Genomic DNA, 17,303 nt, shown 5'->3' on the forward strand with positions numbered 1-17,303 from the left:
GAGATCCTAGTTTCAAGAAGCAAGGTTTGGGGCTGGAGAGATGGCTTATTGGTTAAGAACGCTTGCTGCTATTACAGACATCCAGGCTTATTCTCTAGCATCCACAGCAACTCACAATTACTTGTAACTCCAGAGGGGGCTCTCTTTTGGCCCCCATGAGCACTACATACAAGTAGGCACATACTCATTCATATAAATTAATTACTTTTAAAAAGTAAGATGTATAGCATCCTCAAAACCACTGGAGATTGAATTATGGCTTACACATAGAGACATACAGACATAGACAGACAGACACACACACACACACAAGAATGTGGAGTGAGAATTCTTTGCATTTTTTTAAAGCATGTAACCCTGTGCTTCAAAGAGTCACTGCTCATTAAAGAGTCACTGATTTGATTTATTTAGATGAAGTGGAGTATAATGGCACACACTTTTGATCCCAGTACTTGGGAGGCAGAGGCAGGAGGATCCCTGTGGGTTAAAGGCCAGCTGAGTCTATGCACTGAATTCCAGGGATACAGAGGTGAGATTCAGTCTCAAACAGACAGATGAACAGAGCTATAAAACAGACGTAAAAACAGAAAGAAAGACTTCAAACAGAACTTTCAAACTGGGGAATCTGCATCCAGAGAGAAATACTGACCTGGTCTGGGCATAGAATCCATCAGGATGTCCAGTAACTGCTGCTTCCTCCAACTCTCAATTTGTGACACATAATGTATTGCTGACTTGCCACTGAAATCACAAAGCTTAGGATCTCTGGGAAGAACAGAAGAAGCATCAAAGATTATTGATCCAATTTGGCTAAGATTGGCTAAATCTGTTAAGACATAAGAACACTGACATCAAATAAACAGAAAGTTTCTTAAGTTGGGTAGATAATAATTATTTCAAAACACACCCAAGAGAATGACCATTTCTCAAAACTTTAAGCAAGAGGCCTCGTGACATATCTCAACTGGTAGAGTGCTTGCCTAATATGCACAAAGCCATGTGTTCCATCCTTAATGTTGAATATGCCAGGTATGAACTAGGCTGGCCATTCTAGGCTGGCCTGAAACTCAGCTGAACATGGCTTTGAACTTCGATCCTGCCTTTACCTCCCACATACTTAAGTAACAGATACATAGGCCACATATGTCTGATGTACTGGAGAGTTAACTCAGTAGTCTTCCAACAGAGCTACATCCCCAGCACCCAAACGGCTATTATCTAAACCAATGAAGAACTAGATATCTTAAGAATAATGGTCAATTTCAATATTGATCCATTCCTCAAAATTACAATGAATTCCCTTTTATAAAAATATTTAAAAATCAGTCATCTAGGTTTGCATGTAAATTTCAGCGTATTGCAGCGGAGTAGCCGCCTTCCAGTGGATGCTGACTGATCACCCGTACTCACGCATGGTGCCGGAGGAGCTCGGCTAGAACTTCATCAGGTCTGTAAGCTGTTAATAGATCCAGACTCTCAAATAGGTCCACATCTCTCACAGCCAGCATCAGAGGGGTCAGACCATGCGAGTTGGGGAAGTTTATATCCAGGAACTCTTCACATGCCTTTAACAACAAAAGGTTTTTGTTTCTGCTATGTTTTTCTGTATGGTTACTTTTTTGCAGTTTCATTTCTGGGCCAATTCTCATTTTAACTTTTTTTCCCTGGAGTGGGGATTGCACGGAGGCATGCCTTCACTTCAATGTGTTCTCCCTCCCCCACATTGAGGCATTTTATTGGTATTTTACTTGGGATGCCAGGGTTTCCCCTCCTGTGTGTTTTCATCATGGTCCATGATGCCGCTGAGGTTGTCAGAACATGGAGACAAACAGATGGGATGGAAGCGGATTGTTCCGTCATCTTCTAGGTTTGTTTTTGAGTTTCACATCAGATCTGGAGCTGATGCCTTCACACCCTTTAACCTGCCTGTGAATATCCCAGTAATTATCCCAGTTCTGAGATCTCTGATGAGCTTAAATTTGCCCAGTGTGGTCATGCTTCACCATGACAGTGAGGAACAGGACAATGACTTTGAGTAGGGCCTGATGACACCTGGAGTTTACCTCTCTTCTAAGTTTTGTTGATGTTCTTGAGACCATTAAGAGGTCATGCATGTATATCCTAGTGGAAGTCCTTTGTTTTGTTTTGTTTTGTTTTATTTTGTTTTTAACAAGGTCTCACGTAGGTCAAACTGATCTTGAACTCTCTTTGTAGTTAAGGGTGATCTTGAACTTCTGATCCTCCTACCTCCATCTCTGGGATGACAGGTGTGCACCACCATACCTGGTTTATGTGGTGCTGGAGATTGAGCATGTGTGTGTGTGTGTGTGTGTGTGTGTGTGTGTGAATACAGGTGTGCACATACCATCAGAGGACAACTTCTGTTGGTTTTCTCCTTCCACTTTGGGTCTTGGACATAGAATTTGGGGTGTCAGGCTTGTACCACAAGAGCTTTTATCACTGAGCTACTTCTTGGCCCTACAACTCCGACCTTCTAAGGTCAAGAACTGACCTTCTAAGTTGTACTGTATGGGTGACATACCAGTGTTTCCCTATGGGGTTGCTTGCATGACTAGCTACACAATATGAAAGTCACTTAGCATATAACTCACATAGGACAGGTGCTCCCTGAACACTGTTGAATGAATGATTCACAATAGGAAGACGTGTCACCTAACTGCATTTATACAGTCAAAGCAGAAGTGACATATGGATATGATTAGTTGCTTTTGTCAAAGTAAAATTTGGGCCAGGAAAATGGTTCACTTGTAAAAAACTGCTTACTTTACAAGTGTGAGAACCCAAGTTCAGATAGCCAACACCACCAGAAACAGCCCAGTGTGGCAGTGGATGCCTTTAATCCTCATAGTGAGCAAGCAGGGCCAGAAGGATCCCTGTAGCTTGCTGGCCAGCTTCTCTAACCAAACTGGTAAGCTCCAGGTTCAACGAGAGACCTTGTCTCAACATACAGTAAGATGGATGGCGATTGATGAAAGCACCCAGGGCTAACATTTGGAAAAGAAAAAAGGAGGAGGAAGAAGAGGATGAGGAGGAGGAAGAGGAAGAGGAAGAGGAAGAAGAGGGAAAAAAGGAAAGAAGGGAAGAAGGAAGGAAGGAAAAAAGAAAGAAAGAAAGAAAGAAAGAAAGAAAGGAAGAAAGAGAGAGAAAGAAAGGAAGAAGGAAAGAGAGTGAATGAATGAAATATAACTCAAACTGCCAGAATGGAAAAGCCAAAAATTGAAGGCCAAAACTATCTCCAGTGCTTGTTTTATAGACCAGAGTCACCTGTGAATTTCCATCTGTGTTTCAGTTTCTGCCATGGCAATATAGGCTTTACCTCAGCTTCTCCCAGGGCAAAATGGAGATAATGATATTACCTCAGCAGCGTGCTCTGGGAATTAGTTAATTTTTTCCCCCTCAGACTCTGAGAAGAAACTACCTCTTAGATAATGCTTATTATTATCTAGAGTCAATATGAGAGTTTTGAGCTGAGAGTCGGAGCACAGTAGCACATCAATTTAGTGTTTGTTGATTAAGCTTTAGTTTACATTCCAGCCAATAAATAGTTCCTTAAATCTTCAGGGGTTAAAAAAAAGTAATAATAATAATAATGTTATAAAGACAGATTGAGTTACAGTTACATGTGACGAGACCATTAAACCATTAAGCAAAATGGATTGGCTTTTGGAAAAATTTCAAAGCCCCAGCTCAAGAAATGTACAACGAAAGACTGGAAAACGCCCTTTGGTTTTGTTACAATTGTCATTAAACTTGACCTGGTTGGGATGTCTTTCATTTCTTGATCTGTTTGTAGCTTTACCATAAGGGATTAAAACAGACAAATAAGCATGCAACAAAATAAAGTTTCCTAGCAACAGTATGGACTTTCTCTCAGTTTCGAGCTCACTCGGTCTCACAGCAGCAGTGTGGATCAATGCCAGGAGTAAGGAAGAACCGAAGCCCTCTGTTATTCCTACAGTTTGCAAGGTGCTTTGTGGTGAAGAAGAGGATCAGTAACCCCCAAATACAACATTTTTAAAAAATATATCCTTGGGCCTACGGAGATGGCTTGGTGGTTGAGAGCCTGTACTGCTCCTGCAGAGGACTTGAGTTCTGTTCCTGGCACCAAGGCCAGGTTGCTCACTCTCACCCAGAACTCCAGGTCCAAAAGGTCCAGTGCCCTGCTGAACTCCAGGAGCCCTGGACTCATGTGTCCAGAATGCACACACAGATACCCACGTAGACACATGATTAGAAACAGAAATAAATTTTTAAATGAATTTTCAGGCTTGGAGTAGGGGGCGGGGGAGGGGAAATCTCAGTAAAGTATTTGCCATGAAAATATGAGGACCAAAATCGAATCCCCAGAGCCCACATAAAAACCCAAGCGCATGCTGGATGGTAGTTTCCTCTGAGATTAAAACAGGCCATCTTGGAGGAGGAGCACTCATTAAAGCATAGGTTGTTAAAGGGAGGTAAATAAACAGGGTGTTCTAAAGAGAGGACACACATTCCATCTTTCAGGAAAGCTCTTTAAGACAGGAAGTAAAGCTGGGTGACATAGCGAGATTCTATCTCAACAAAACAGAAAAACAACAACAACAAAATGCTGGCCTTTAATCCAAGCATTCAGAAGGCAAAGGGTGGGTGGATTTTTGAGTTCATGGTCAGTCTGGTCTACATAACTAGTTCCAGGACAGCCAGGGCTACACAGAGAAATCATGTCTTGAAAAACAAACAATAACCAAAACAAAATGAAACAAAAAATAACAACAACAAAAAGAGACAGTGAGTGAAAAACTCATAGTAGCTTCAGGAACTCCCTGAAACCGACCAGATTTATTCCTCTACTGTTACTGAGAGTCCATCTCAGATTTGCAGCCTTGAAGTAGTAGAGTCAAGCTGAACTGCCTGGAAGAAACAGACAGCAGCCAAGCTACCTTGAAAGGTTTAGACAGGTTAAACTAACTTCAAAGGACCTTCTCCAACCTGCTGAGCTGTCTATAGGTTGTGCAATGAGCACCAGGCTCCCAGCTTTCATGAGGTGTCACCTGAAGGGACTCTAGCCAGCTTGGTCAGGGTAAGTATGGCTCTGGCAGGCCTTGCCCTTCTCTCCCATTCCCTCTGCCTAATAAAAACTGTTAGATTATATTCTTTTTTTTTTTTTTCCATTTTTTATTAGGTATTTAGCTCATTTACATTTCCAATGCTATACCAAAAGTCCCCCTTACCCACCCACCCCCACTCCCCTACCCACCCACTCCCCCCCTTTGGCCCTGGCGTTCCCCTGTACCGGGGCACACAAAGTCTGCGTGTCCAATGGGCCTCTCTTTCCAGTGATGGCCGACTAGGCCATCTTTTGATACATATGCAGCTAGAGTCAAGAGCTCAGGGGTACTGGTTAGTTCATAATGTTGTTCCACCTATAGGGTTGAAGATCCCTTTAGCTCCTTGGGTACTTTCTCTAGCTCCTCCATTGGGAGCCCTGTGATCCATCCATTAGCTGACTGTGAGCATCCACTTCTGTGTTTGCTAGGCCCCGGCATAGTCTCACAAGAGACAGCTACATCTGAAAGGATGGACCATGTAGAGACTGCCATATCCAGGGATCCACCCCATAATCAGCATCCAAACGCTGACACCATTGCATATACTAGCAAGATTTTATCGAAAGGACCCAGATGTAGATTATATTCTTAAAGTTAGCCACCAAGGTCTATTCTCTCATTTGGCCACTTCCCTCTCCTAAAACTGACTACCAGGGTCCAGCTATTAAGGGATTGACATCCAACAATCAAAAGGCCCCTTCTGCTCCCCTAATAACATGCCCAATTAAAATTAAACACAGGATGCATCCTTTTTACCTTTATAAACCTCCATTTTCCTATGGACCACATCTGACTCCACTTTATCTAGAGGCAGTCCTTGTTCCCCTGGGACAAATGCGCCCATCCCCCTCTCCCTTGTTCTTCCCTTCTCCCTCCTCCCCATCCCTTATCTTTGTTGCTTTCGTAGTATCTATACCTCAGTCTGTCTTTGCTTCCCTATCTGGGGCGAGTAGACATTTGTTCACACCCCCCAGGAATAATATCACACAACAGTCTGGTGACATTCCCTCCCACCCCCGGTGCTGGGTCAGGGAAGACTAGAGGAGCCCTGGTTAGCCAGCCTATCTTACTCTGTGAGATCCAGGCAGATGAGAGACTGTCTCATAAAACAATAAGGTGGATGGTACCAGACGAATGATAACCTGTGTGGATCTCTGGCCTTCACATGCATATGCAGATTTGTGCACATGAATACACACACACACACACACACACACACACACACACACACACACACACAAATATATTCTTCTTTTTTTTTTTTTTTTTAAAGATTTATTTATTTATTATATGTAAGTACACTGTAGTTGTCTTCAGATACACCAGAAGAGGGCACCAGATCTCATTACGGGTGGTTGTGAGCCACCATGTGGTTGCTGGGATTTGAACTTCAGACCTTCGGAAGAGCAGTCGGGTGCCCTTACCCACTGAGCCATCTCACCAGCCCCCAAATATATTCTTCTAAAGTTCTTTGGGCACAGCTAAATATTGTGCAATGTGTAAGCTCTCTGATTCCCTTTTCAGGATAAAGATAATAATTGCCACCGGCCCAAAGGGATCTAAACAGCAACTGTGCAAATGGCAGTGATATCCAGGGAACTGCTCTGAGCAAGCTGACAGCGGTCCTCTGGGTCTTCCTGGGGATCATCATTTCCCAGGGGCTACAGCGTGACTTAACTAGAAGGGGGTGGAAATAGGTTGCTGCTTTGTTCTTTTAGAATCTTGTTTTCTTTTCGTTTTTTTGTTTTGTTTTGTTTTGTTTTGTTTTTTGTTTTTCGAGACAGGGTTTCTCTGTGTAGCCCTGGCTGTCCTGGAACTTACTTTGTGGACCAGGCTGTCCTTGAACTCAGAAATCTACCTGCCTCTGCCTCCTGAGTGCTGGGATTAAAGGCGAGCTCCAGCACGCCCGGCTAGAATCTTGTTTTTTACTTGTGTCCTGTCTGGTCTTGCATCTTTCACCACTCTCCTGCCCGAAACGTCCTAGAATTGCATTTGAAAATAACTCTTTCTTCTTTGGGAGGAGGTTGGGGGCCCGAAGAGCTGGCTCAGCAGTTAGGGTACTTGCTACTCTTATTATAAGAACCAGAGTTCAGCTAACAAACCCCATAGTAAACATTTCCCAACTGCCCATAACTCTAGCTCCAGAGACCTAACACCCTCTTGAGGCCTCTTCGCACACTTGTATACCTGTACACACACACACACACACACACACACACACACACACACACACCTACAAACACACAAATATACATATGCAAAATGTAAAAGCTTAAATGTAAATAAAAATAAATTTTAAGGAGTCCTGCTGTCCTGGGCATAAGATGGCATAGTCTGTCTGCTGCCTGCCCACCACTGCCCACCTCTGCCCACCCCTGCCCACCCCTGCCCACCTCTGCCCACCCCTGCCCACCCCTGCCCACCCCTGCCCACCTCTGCCCACCACTGCCCACCCCTGCCCACCTCTGCCTACCCCTGCCCACCATGGTAAACATCACTGTAACCAACCAGCAAGTGTCGAAGCTGCTTCAGATCACCTAGCCACGAGCTTCGTAGGAGCTGCATTTGGGGAGCCTGGATTCCCTTGCCAGCCAAGAGTTGTCTCTGGATGTCACCATTAGCCACATGGAGCGCAGTTTGATTGCTGTAATTGCAAAGGGTGATATCTGCGCCCCCTTCCAGAAGAATCTCAACAACCTGCAAAACAATGAAGTTCTTAAGATTCAAACAGAGGTGTTTTTACTTTTAATTTTAAAAGGTTCATAATTATATACGTTGAACATATTTCTTTCTGTCCTGGAACTCACTCTGTAGCCCAGGTTGGCCTCGAACTCGTGATCCTCCTGCCTCTGCCTCCTTCAGCAAATCCTACTGGCATGCACCACCACTACCAGCAAGCATATTTCTATCCTTTTCTCAATTTTTTAAAGTTTTTTTTTTGTTTTTGTTTGTTTGTCTTGTTTTTGTTTTTTGGTTTTTTTTTTTTTTTTTTTTTTGAGACAGGGTTTCTCTGTATAGCCCTTGGCTGTCCTGAAATTTGACCTGTAGACCAGGCTGGCCTCAAACTCAGAGACCCACCTGCCTTTGCCTCCCGAGTGCTGGATAAGAGACATTCACCAATACCGCCCAGTGTTTGTTTTTGATTTGTTTCTTTTAGCTAGTGTCTCACTATGTCACCCTGATTGGTCTGGAACTTGCTATGTAGATCAAGCTGGTCTCAAGTTCAAAGAGATCTGCGTGCCTCTGCTTCTTGATTGCTAGGATCTAAGAAGTATGTTACCATTCCTGACTTACAAAGTTATTTTTTATTTAATTAATGTATGTGTACGAGTGGGTGGGTGGGTGGGTGGCCATGAGGGCCAAGAGGGCATCAGATTCCTTCATTATTTGTGAGCTGCTCGCTATGGATGCTGGGATGACAACTTAGGTCTCCAGGATTGCCTAGCAAATCCTTTTAAATGCTGAGCCATCTCTCTAGCTCCATCTCTAGAATTCTTCATAGTTTTGAGTGGCAGCTGTACAGTCAGGGTTGGATAGAAGACTAGATATGACTCTCATTCATGATAAACGAAAGGCAGATAAGGGCTGGAGAGATGGCTCAGCAGTTAAGAGTACTGACTGCTCTTCCAGAGGTCCTGAGTTCAATTTCCAGCAACCACATGATGGCTCACAACCATCTGTAATGGTATCCAATGCACTCTACTAGTGTGAAGACAACTGCAATGTACTCATATAAAAAAAAAATCTTAAAAAAAAAAAAGCCAGGTAAGATGGAATAAAAATGGAAGATTGTAGGCTGCGGGTATAGCTCAGTGGTTGGTACTCATGCCTAGCATCTGTAAGGTGGTCCCCAGAACCACCACAACAAACTATTGGAGTGCAGGTAACTATGATTTACCTCCTTAAATGTTGAGACTGAATCTCTATAACGGTTGGTGTGGTGGTGCACACCTTTATTCCCAACACTTGGGAGGCAAAGGCAGGCAGATCTCTGTTTGAAGCCAGCCTGGTCTACACTGAGTTGTAGACCAGCCAGGGATACACAGTGATAACCTACACACTCAACACCCACCAAAACAACAACAACGACAACAAACCCAACACCAAGAACAACAAAACCAACTCTCTGATATGGGTGATTTCTGAGAACTGTATTTTTAGACTAGGGATCTATATATATATTTCTTCTAAATCCATATAAGCATTGAAGTCTTCTTTTTTTTTTTTTTTGAAAGAGGATCTATGTAGTCCAGGCTGTCCTTGAGGACCCTGAATTTCTGATTCGCTTGCCTCTACTTCCTAAGTTCTGGAATAAAAGGTTGGGCCATGACTCCTGGTTTATGTGGTTCTGGGGCTCAACTCTGAGCCTTCATGCATGCTAAGCAAACATTATCAGTTGAGCCACAACCGCAGCTCCCAAAAATCCAACACTGAAGTCTTAAAGTAGTTTATAATTTAGAAAATGAAACTCATTAAGTATTGTCTATTTATCATTTATCAATCTATCATCAATCATCTATTTTTGTCTGCATAACTGTCATCTCTATATATCTACCTATCTGGCTGTTATCATCTACTCTATCAGCCAATCTACCATCTATCTACCTAACATCTACCTACTTACCCTAACCCACCCCTGTAATGATATTTCATATGTATACATTTCCATTAGCTATCTGTTCAGCAGCAATTATTGGGTCCAGGGTCTTGTCCTTGCTGTGCAATAGAAATCTACTCCAGCTCTGGTCTGGCTTATAGAGTCCTGGATGTTGCAGATATGTCTTTATTTCCAGAGAGTGCACAAGCTACATTCAAATCCTGAGGTAATTATTATTTTTTCAACAAGTATGGAATAGGTGCCCAGTGTGTGTGTCATGACTTATCTTTGTCCTAAGCCCTGAACAAGGAACCAGGTAACTACCCAGACTTCAAACTCCTCAAAGTTTGGTGGGATTAGAGAGACAGGTGAGAAAGAAACAGTGTGGTGAATGTAATGGCAGAAGGGAGCATGGGAGACTGGAGTGGCGTGAATGAAGGCCACTGAGGACTTTAGGAGGCAGTTGTTACAAGGGCTGATGTTGCAGCTCAGAAGGTTAGGTCCTCTCCTAGCATGCATGATGCCCTAGAGTTTGTCCCTAGTACTGTATTGATGGGGCATGGTGACCCATACTTGTAATCCAAGTGCTGGGGAGGTAAAGAAAGGAGGACCAGAACTTCAAGGTCTTCCTTGGGTACATACCCAGTTCAAGGCCAGCCTGGGTATTGCTAATGGCCTTTTGGGTGTGACTGTGTGAGAGTTGTTTGTGAGATGTTTTGGTTTGGTTTGGTTTTGTCTATATTCTTTTTTTAAAAAGCGATTGGAAGCTTAAAATAACAACAACAACAACAACAACAACATCTGCAAATCCTCCAGATCTATCAGAAAGCAGCACACTAGACAGTGCTGTCAGAATGATCCTGACCCCTGAGCTGGGACTTTGTAAGGACTAGGAACGTGAGTTCATTGGTGGAGGAACAGGAAGCCCTCAAGTTTCAGGAAACCAAAGGCTTCCTGCCAGACTCTAATTTCTCCCTCCCCACTGTACCTCTGCTAGATTTTCTTCCGCAGCAGTAATGAGAGGCGTGTTCCCCGTCTGTGGGTGCTGAAAGTCAAGATTTCCAAGGACTGAGTGGACTTCAGGAATAAGGCCACAAATGCATTCCACGTCACCCCTTGAAACCACGCCAAGGAAATCATGAATCAGTCTGTTTTTGTTCATCTTGCTGGTTCCATATAATTTCCTTAAAGAGAGAAAAAATGATTTAATGACATAAAAGTCAGCAAAACAGTAGGTGGTTCCAATGTTCTGCCTCTATTGCTATTTGCTTCCTTCTTTTATATGGGAAAAGCAGGATGTAACGAGGGAGTGGCTTAATGTACAAAGCACTTGCTGCTCAGTGTGTTCAAATCCTCAGAACCCACAGAAAGGCTAAGCAAGCTTGGTGGCTGCCTGTAATCCCACTCAGGAGGCTGGTGGAGGATCCCCAGGACATGCTGGCTAGTGAGAGTGTCTCAACTTAGAGAAAGAACCCTGCCTCAATCAATAAAGTGGAGAATGAATAAGTGCCCACCATGAACTTCAGGCCTCCATATATACAGACACATGCATACATACCCACTCACCATCTATATCTACCTCATACACACAGAGATGTAAAAATATGTAAACAGAGTCTGGACAGATGACTCCGTTGGTAAGATCACTTGCTCTGCAAGCATAAGAACTTGAGCTTAATTCTCTAGCACTCATAAAAAAAGTTTGAGTTTGATCCTCAGGACCCAGATGATAGAAAGAGAGAATGGACTCCTAGAAGTTGTCCTCTGGCTTCCACATGTGTGCTGTAGAACATATCTACATACAGATACAAAGACACAGACATACAGATATACACAACAGACTATAGAGGAATTTTAATCTCTAGCAACATGGCTGCTCTGGCAAGGGGACACATCTGAACACCTTCTAGGTCTGTGTGATCTGGCTGGAATGCAGACACTCTCTGGGTTGCAGTATGATCTGGTTGTAATATAAACACACCCTTAGTATACACCTAACAATGAAGGTAAGGTTAGTATGTAGAAGGAAGCAGCCATGTTTGAAGGAGATGTCTAATTGGAAGGCAGACAAAGTGACAAATCAGAGAAAGATTTGACAGACTGAATGAGAGATAAGATACACCCAACTTGCACAAGAATAGCACAGGAAAGAGAGGGGACTTAGGAGAGCAGTGCAGAGGCGGGTTGCAGGTAAAGATAGAATGAGCCAAAGATTAAGAAGGAATCAAAAGATTAGAACAGATAGCCAGAGTTATAGATCAAGAGAGCAATTCAGTCAGAAGCTGAGAGGAGCCAGTTTGAATCAGTCAGCTGGGAAAGGAGTTTGAGCCAGAACAGCGGAGTTGAACCAGCCAGCCAGAGTCAAGAAAGCTAGAAAGGGTGAGTTAATTCAGGAGTAAGCTTCTGAGATGACAATTACACCTGTTGAATACAAGTTACTTTAACCCAACCCAAATACACACAATACACACAGACACCAATAAAAAATGAAAATATTGAGGCTGGAGAGATGGCTCAGTGGTTAAAACACACTGGGTGTTGTATTAGAGGTCTTGAGTTAAATATTCAGCACCCACATGGAGGCTCACAACTGTCTATAACTGTAGCACCAAGAATCCAAATGCCTTCTTCTGGTGTGCAGACATATATGTATATAAAATACATAAATCTTTTAAAATTTTTATTTCATGTGTGTTGGTGTTTGCCTGCATGTATGTCTCTGTGAAGGGTGTCAGATCTTCTGGACCTAGAGTTACAGACAGTTATGTGCTGCCATGTGGGTGCTGGAAACTGAACACCAGTGTTTTAGAAAGCAGCCAGTGGTCTTACCACTGAGCCATCTCTCCTGCGCCTATAAATTAATCTTTAAAAATAAAAATAAAAGACACATGCCTTTAATTCCAGCACTTGGTAGGCAGAGGCAAGAGGAGTTTGAGGCTAGCCTGGCTCTAGGACAGCCAAGGCTACACAGAGAAACCCTATCTCAAAATAAATAAATAAATAAATAAATAAATTTACAGAAATCTCATTGTAATGTATAAATTGCTACTTATTTTTTAACACTTTGCATTTGGTCACATCCATGTACTTATGGGTAACCTCCAGTTATTTGTTACACATCTATTGTATGACATTATTTCTTTTCTCAGTGATCCAAGTTGCCGCCAATGTTCCACAAACAAGACTGTGATAATATCCCTACCAGAGCCTTGTTATGCATATCCCAAACGTCCACCTGCACTAATGTGTCAGAAATATTCAGTTTCACTAAAATGTGCCAGACGTTATCCAGAGTGACCTCAGCAAGCAGCAGCGCCATCAACAGTGCCAGCCACGACTGCAAAGGCGTTGGCTGACGATGGTCCCTTATCCATCTCCTCACACTAATCATAAGCATTTAATAAGTGTCACACTTGAGACGTCACTAAAGGTGGCAAGAGCAGACAATATGTTCAAAATTGAGTCACAGAAAAATTTCAAACCAGCACACATGTGCTTCCTAGCGAATTGTTTCAAAACTAAGATTTATTTTTGTAGGTTGTTTCTCAAAATGCAATATCACTTCAAGGCCAAGAAATGTTTTCTTAAACATCAGAGGATAATTACAGCTTGTCCTTCAATAAAGCTAAAAACCATGTATTCAAATAACAATCAGGCAAAAAATATGTACTTCTATCGTTAGATTATTCATAAAGGAGAGATAAAATCTCAAATATCCAGTGATTTTTTTTTTTCTCCAAGGTTGTCACCTAGCAATAAATGTTTAGAGTCTGTGCTTTAACTTGTTCATGTAACCTTTTTGTCTGTGTGTTTGTTTCTCAGATAGAGTTTGGCTTTGCAGTTCAGGCTGGCCTAGGTCCCAGGTGGGCTTCAAACTCTCCCTCCTCCTGCTTCAGGATCTTGGGTGCTGATACAGCATCTTGTATAACTTTTTTTTTTTTTGGTTTTTCAAGACAGGGTTTCTCTGTGTAGCCCTGGATCCAGGAACTCACTTTGTAGACCAGGCTGGCCTTGAACTCAGAAATCTGCCTGCCTCTGCCTTCTGAGAGCTGGGATTAAAGGCATGCGCCACCACCGCCCGGCTTGATCTTGTATAATCTTTAAGAGAGCATTTCACAGGAAGTATCTATTCGCTAATATAAAAATAAATTTTAAAAAATGTGAATTTATCCTAATAGCAATCTCAAAATTATCCAGACACCAGAAGATTGGCAATGTGATCATTATTTGGTGATCTATGTCACACTTGAGGATGTCTAGAGAAAGACAATGGAGAATCAAGGACACCCTGTAGAGTCCACACATCAGTCACCTGAGTAACATGGACTGATTTGCACTGCCTCTTAGGGCTGAGTGCCATTTCCTCCTCTGGCTTCCAGCCTGAACATTTCAGATTTAAGTTTTGCATGGAGAAAACTTCTCTCAACTTTCCATTGAGAAGGTTTGTTTGTTTGTTTGTTTGTTTGAGCAGTCATTTTTAAACAATAGTGTTTTGTTCTAAATGGCTAAAGCAGGTTTATCTTGTGTAGCAGTCATCTTTGCTCTTAATTATATTATCTACTTGTAAAGTCAAAACTTGTGTAACTAATCAGACACAACACAGGGCTTCATGATGTCATTGTCACTTCTTGCCTCCCTCCCATGCCCGCTGATCCCTTCCTCTTCCCAGCTGGTCCCTGCTGGTTCCTACTAGTCTCTTTCTGTTTTGTTTTGTTTTTTAAGATGTATTTATTTATTTTATGTATATGAGTACACTGTGGCTGTACAGATGGTTTTGAGCCATCATGTGGTTGCTAGGAATTGAACTTAGGACCTTCGGAAGAGTAGTCAGTGCTCTTAACCACTGAGCCATCTCTCCAGCCCCTGATCCCCTTTTGATTTCATGCCTTTGTTGACGTTGTTTTGTGGCCCAGTGATTTCTGTTAGGTTGCTTATGAGAGCCTGGGCATCTTATCAATAAAACTGTTACAGTCTACATTTGGTTTGGAATATTATACAGAAAAGACTTCAAGCAACTGAAACTTGATAGCAAGTTAATGAAACGTGCCCCAAAATACAGGTATACAATATTGAGCAGTCACACAGAATTTACAAATCCTTAGGTGATTAAAGTACAAGATTATCTTCTCTGCACAGAGCTCAGTGGAAGAGATTATTTCTTATTAATATACCTTTCTTGTCAGTACTAGTTTTCCCTATGGTCTGGAGGCATTGCTGTTAAGTTTTGGAAGGGATTGTTTGAAAAATCAAAACTAGCTTATTACAACTCTATGGACAGAATTACTTAAGCTTAGGACACAGTTTCTTCTTTCTTTCAGTTTACCCCACCCTCATCCCCGGGGACATTCTTCCCAAGGAAAACAAAAAGTTGCAACATGCGGTATTATCTAAAACAGGGTGAAAAGAGCTTACCTAGAGTCAGTTTTGCTGAGGGAGCTGGGACCCAGTTGAAGGAGCACCCGGCCGAGGAGCAGCCCAAATCATCCTACTTCATGGCTCTGATTTCCGGACCAGCTATCACCGCTCTCTTCAACTCCGTTTCCATGTAAAAGCAGCATAGATTCAGAACCTTTTGTTTGGTTTCGTTCCAGTGTTGCACAGTTCAAACACTTTATTTTAAAAATAAGTATTGAAAACTGGTTCAGGGTGCACAAACCCTTTGGCTCAGTGCAAGGAGACTTGCTTAGTTGACGCAGGCTGTCACCCGGGCAACCAGACGCAGTGTGTTTAGCTTGGAGAATTACAAGCAGGACAGTCTTAAGGAAGAAGGAAAACAAGCATCGTGCATGCTTCTAAGCTGCTGTTGGGGTGGTTAAAAACACTGGGCCCCTACGCACATCCATGGATGGCCCATTGCCTTTATCACTAACTTAATGAGATGATCTTCAGAAGAGCCGTGCCTCTGTAGTCCCTGCTATGTGCTGAATGGAGTCCAAGTTAGGTCAGAGGGATAGTATAAACCATACAGGCAGGAGTGAAGACATTTTAAAGAGACACTGGGACCCCTTCCTTTGACTCTCAGACTATTGAAGCACTGGACCCCAAGAAATTGGAAGTCCCCTGCTGGACAAGGGAAAGGCTGGAGCCTAGGGCCAGCCAGAGGAGGAACTTGTCTCTCAGGAAGGGATTTCAGACAACTTGTCTGACCACTTTGCAGAAGAGATGGGGGCCCAGACATCAATGGCTCAGTACTGGGCAGGTTCACATCTTGGCCGGGACTGTTTAGTTATATATACCTCTTGCCCTTTATTAAAACCTAAACTTCGCATCAGGACCTCAATGGTGGATTAGGGTGGGGGTCATTAGATCTCTGTTACTTTTCCCAATGTGGTTACATTGAATAAATCTCCTTTCTCTGCTTTTCCTTGTTTCATGTCTGTTTAAATGGCCTATTGAAGACAAGTGGCCCAGCCTGACTTGTTAGGGACTGCCAAGACTTAGGCATCTTAACCTGATGACGTTGGTAATAAGAATCCAATCCAATAGATTGCTCCTGGACTAGTGGTACTCATTGACCCACATTTGAGAAATCCTTTCATTAGAACACATTTCTTCTTCCCCTCTCTCCTCCCCTCCTCTCCTCCACCTTCCCTCCCTCCTCCTTCCCTCCCTCCTCCCCCTCTTCCTCTTCCTCTTTCTCTTCTTCTTTTCGTCATTATTTGAGACAGGATAGCACTTTGTAGTTCTGGCTGTCCTGGAACTCATTATGTAGACCAGGCTGCCCTCAAACTCACAGAGATCCACCTGCCTCAGCTCCTGGGTGCACATTTCATGCCTAGAGAGGCTTGTAGTATTCTAACACAAAGGCTTCAGCAAATTGAATGCATTGTTGTCAGACTCACAGCCTACAACTAACCCAGCATTGCGAGAGACCCTAAAAACATACATAAAACCAGAAACATGCTCATAAGGCCCATGCCTGCACCAGGCTAGCTGGCATCTGGAGCTGCTGGTCTTTCCCGTTATCTACTGATGGTGTGCGGAGTATCTTTAAAAATGTGATAGTATATATTTTCAATAAAATGAGGTAGCAAGAAACTCTTCAGATACATTTGAGAACACGAAGCTCAGGGCTGGAGAAATGGCTTGTTAAGAATGCTTGTTATTCTTACAGAGGACCCAGGTTCAGTTCCCAACTCCCTGGGTGGGTGGTTCACAATTTAAGTGGATCTGACACCTTCTTCTGGCTTTAGCAGACACTTGCACACATACACAAAAATAAATACTTCTAAAAACCAAAGCTTTATTTCTGTTGTGGGGTTTTTGACCCCTTCCATTCATACTAATCTTTCTAAATGTTATATAGGGTTTGCTCTGTGCTGTACAGACTTCCAGCCAATTTTTAGCAATTCTTGTTGTGTCATTGACTCCCCTAAAACTACTTTTATCAATTACAATAGCTTTTGTTGTATTTGTTTTGTGATTCTCTTAGATTCTCTTCTATGAAAACAACCATTCAAGAGAGACAGCATTAGGCCGGAGAGATGGCTCAGTGGTTAAGAACACTTCTAGAGGTCCTGAGTTCAATTCCCAGCAACCACATGGTGGCTCACAATCATCTGTAATGAGATCTGATGCCCTCTTCTGGGGTGTCTGAA

General features: G+C 42.8%; 1 protein-coding gene across 1 annotated transcript in view; it reads right to left on the minus strand.

The window, feature by feature from the left end:
- The window catches only part of Map3k19 (mitogen-activated protein kinase kinase kinase 19), a 41,547-nt gene extending 26,140 nt beyond the window's left edge, over window positions 1-15,407 (minus strand). The window contains exons 1-5 of the mRNA NM_011737.2: window positions 15,118-15,407; window positions 10,694-10,889; window positions 7,617-7,805; window positions 1,411-1,565; window positions 650-765 (exon numbers count right to left, since the gene is read on the minus strand). Of these exons, the coding sequence (NP_035867.2) occupies window positions 650-765; window positions 1,411-1,565; window positions 7,617-7,805; window positions 10,694-10,867 (634 nt within the window). The 5' untranslated portion in view covers window positions 10,868-10,889; window positions 15,118-15,407. The remainder of the gene's footprint in view (window positions 1-649; window positions 766-1,410; window positions 1,566-7,616; window positions 7,806-10,693; window positions 10,890-15,117) is intronic.
- Between the last annotated feature and the right edge of the window lie 1,896 nt (window positions 15,408-17,303).

The sequence above is a fragment of the Mus musculus genome, chromosome 1 (assembly GCF_000001635.26).
Source record: "Mus musculus strain C57BL/6J chromosome 1, GRCm38.p6 C57BL/6J".
Lineage (NCBI taxonomy): Eukaryota > Metazoa > Chordata > Mammalia > Rodentia > Muridae > Mus > Mus musculus.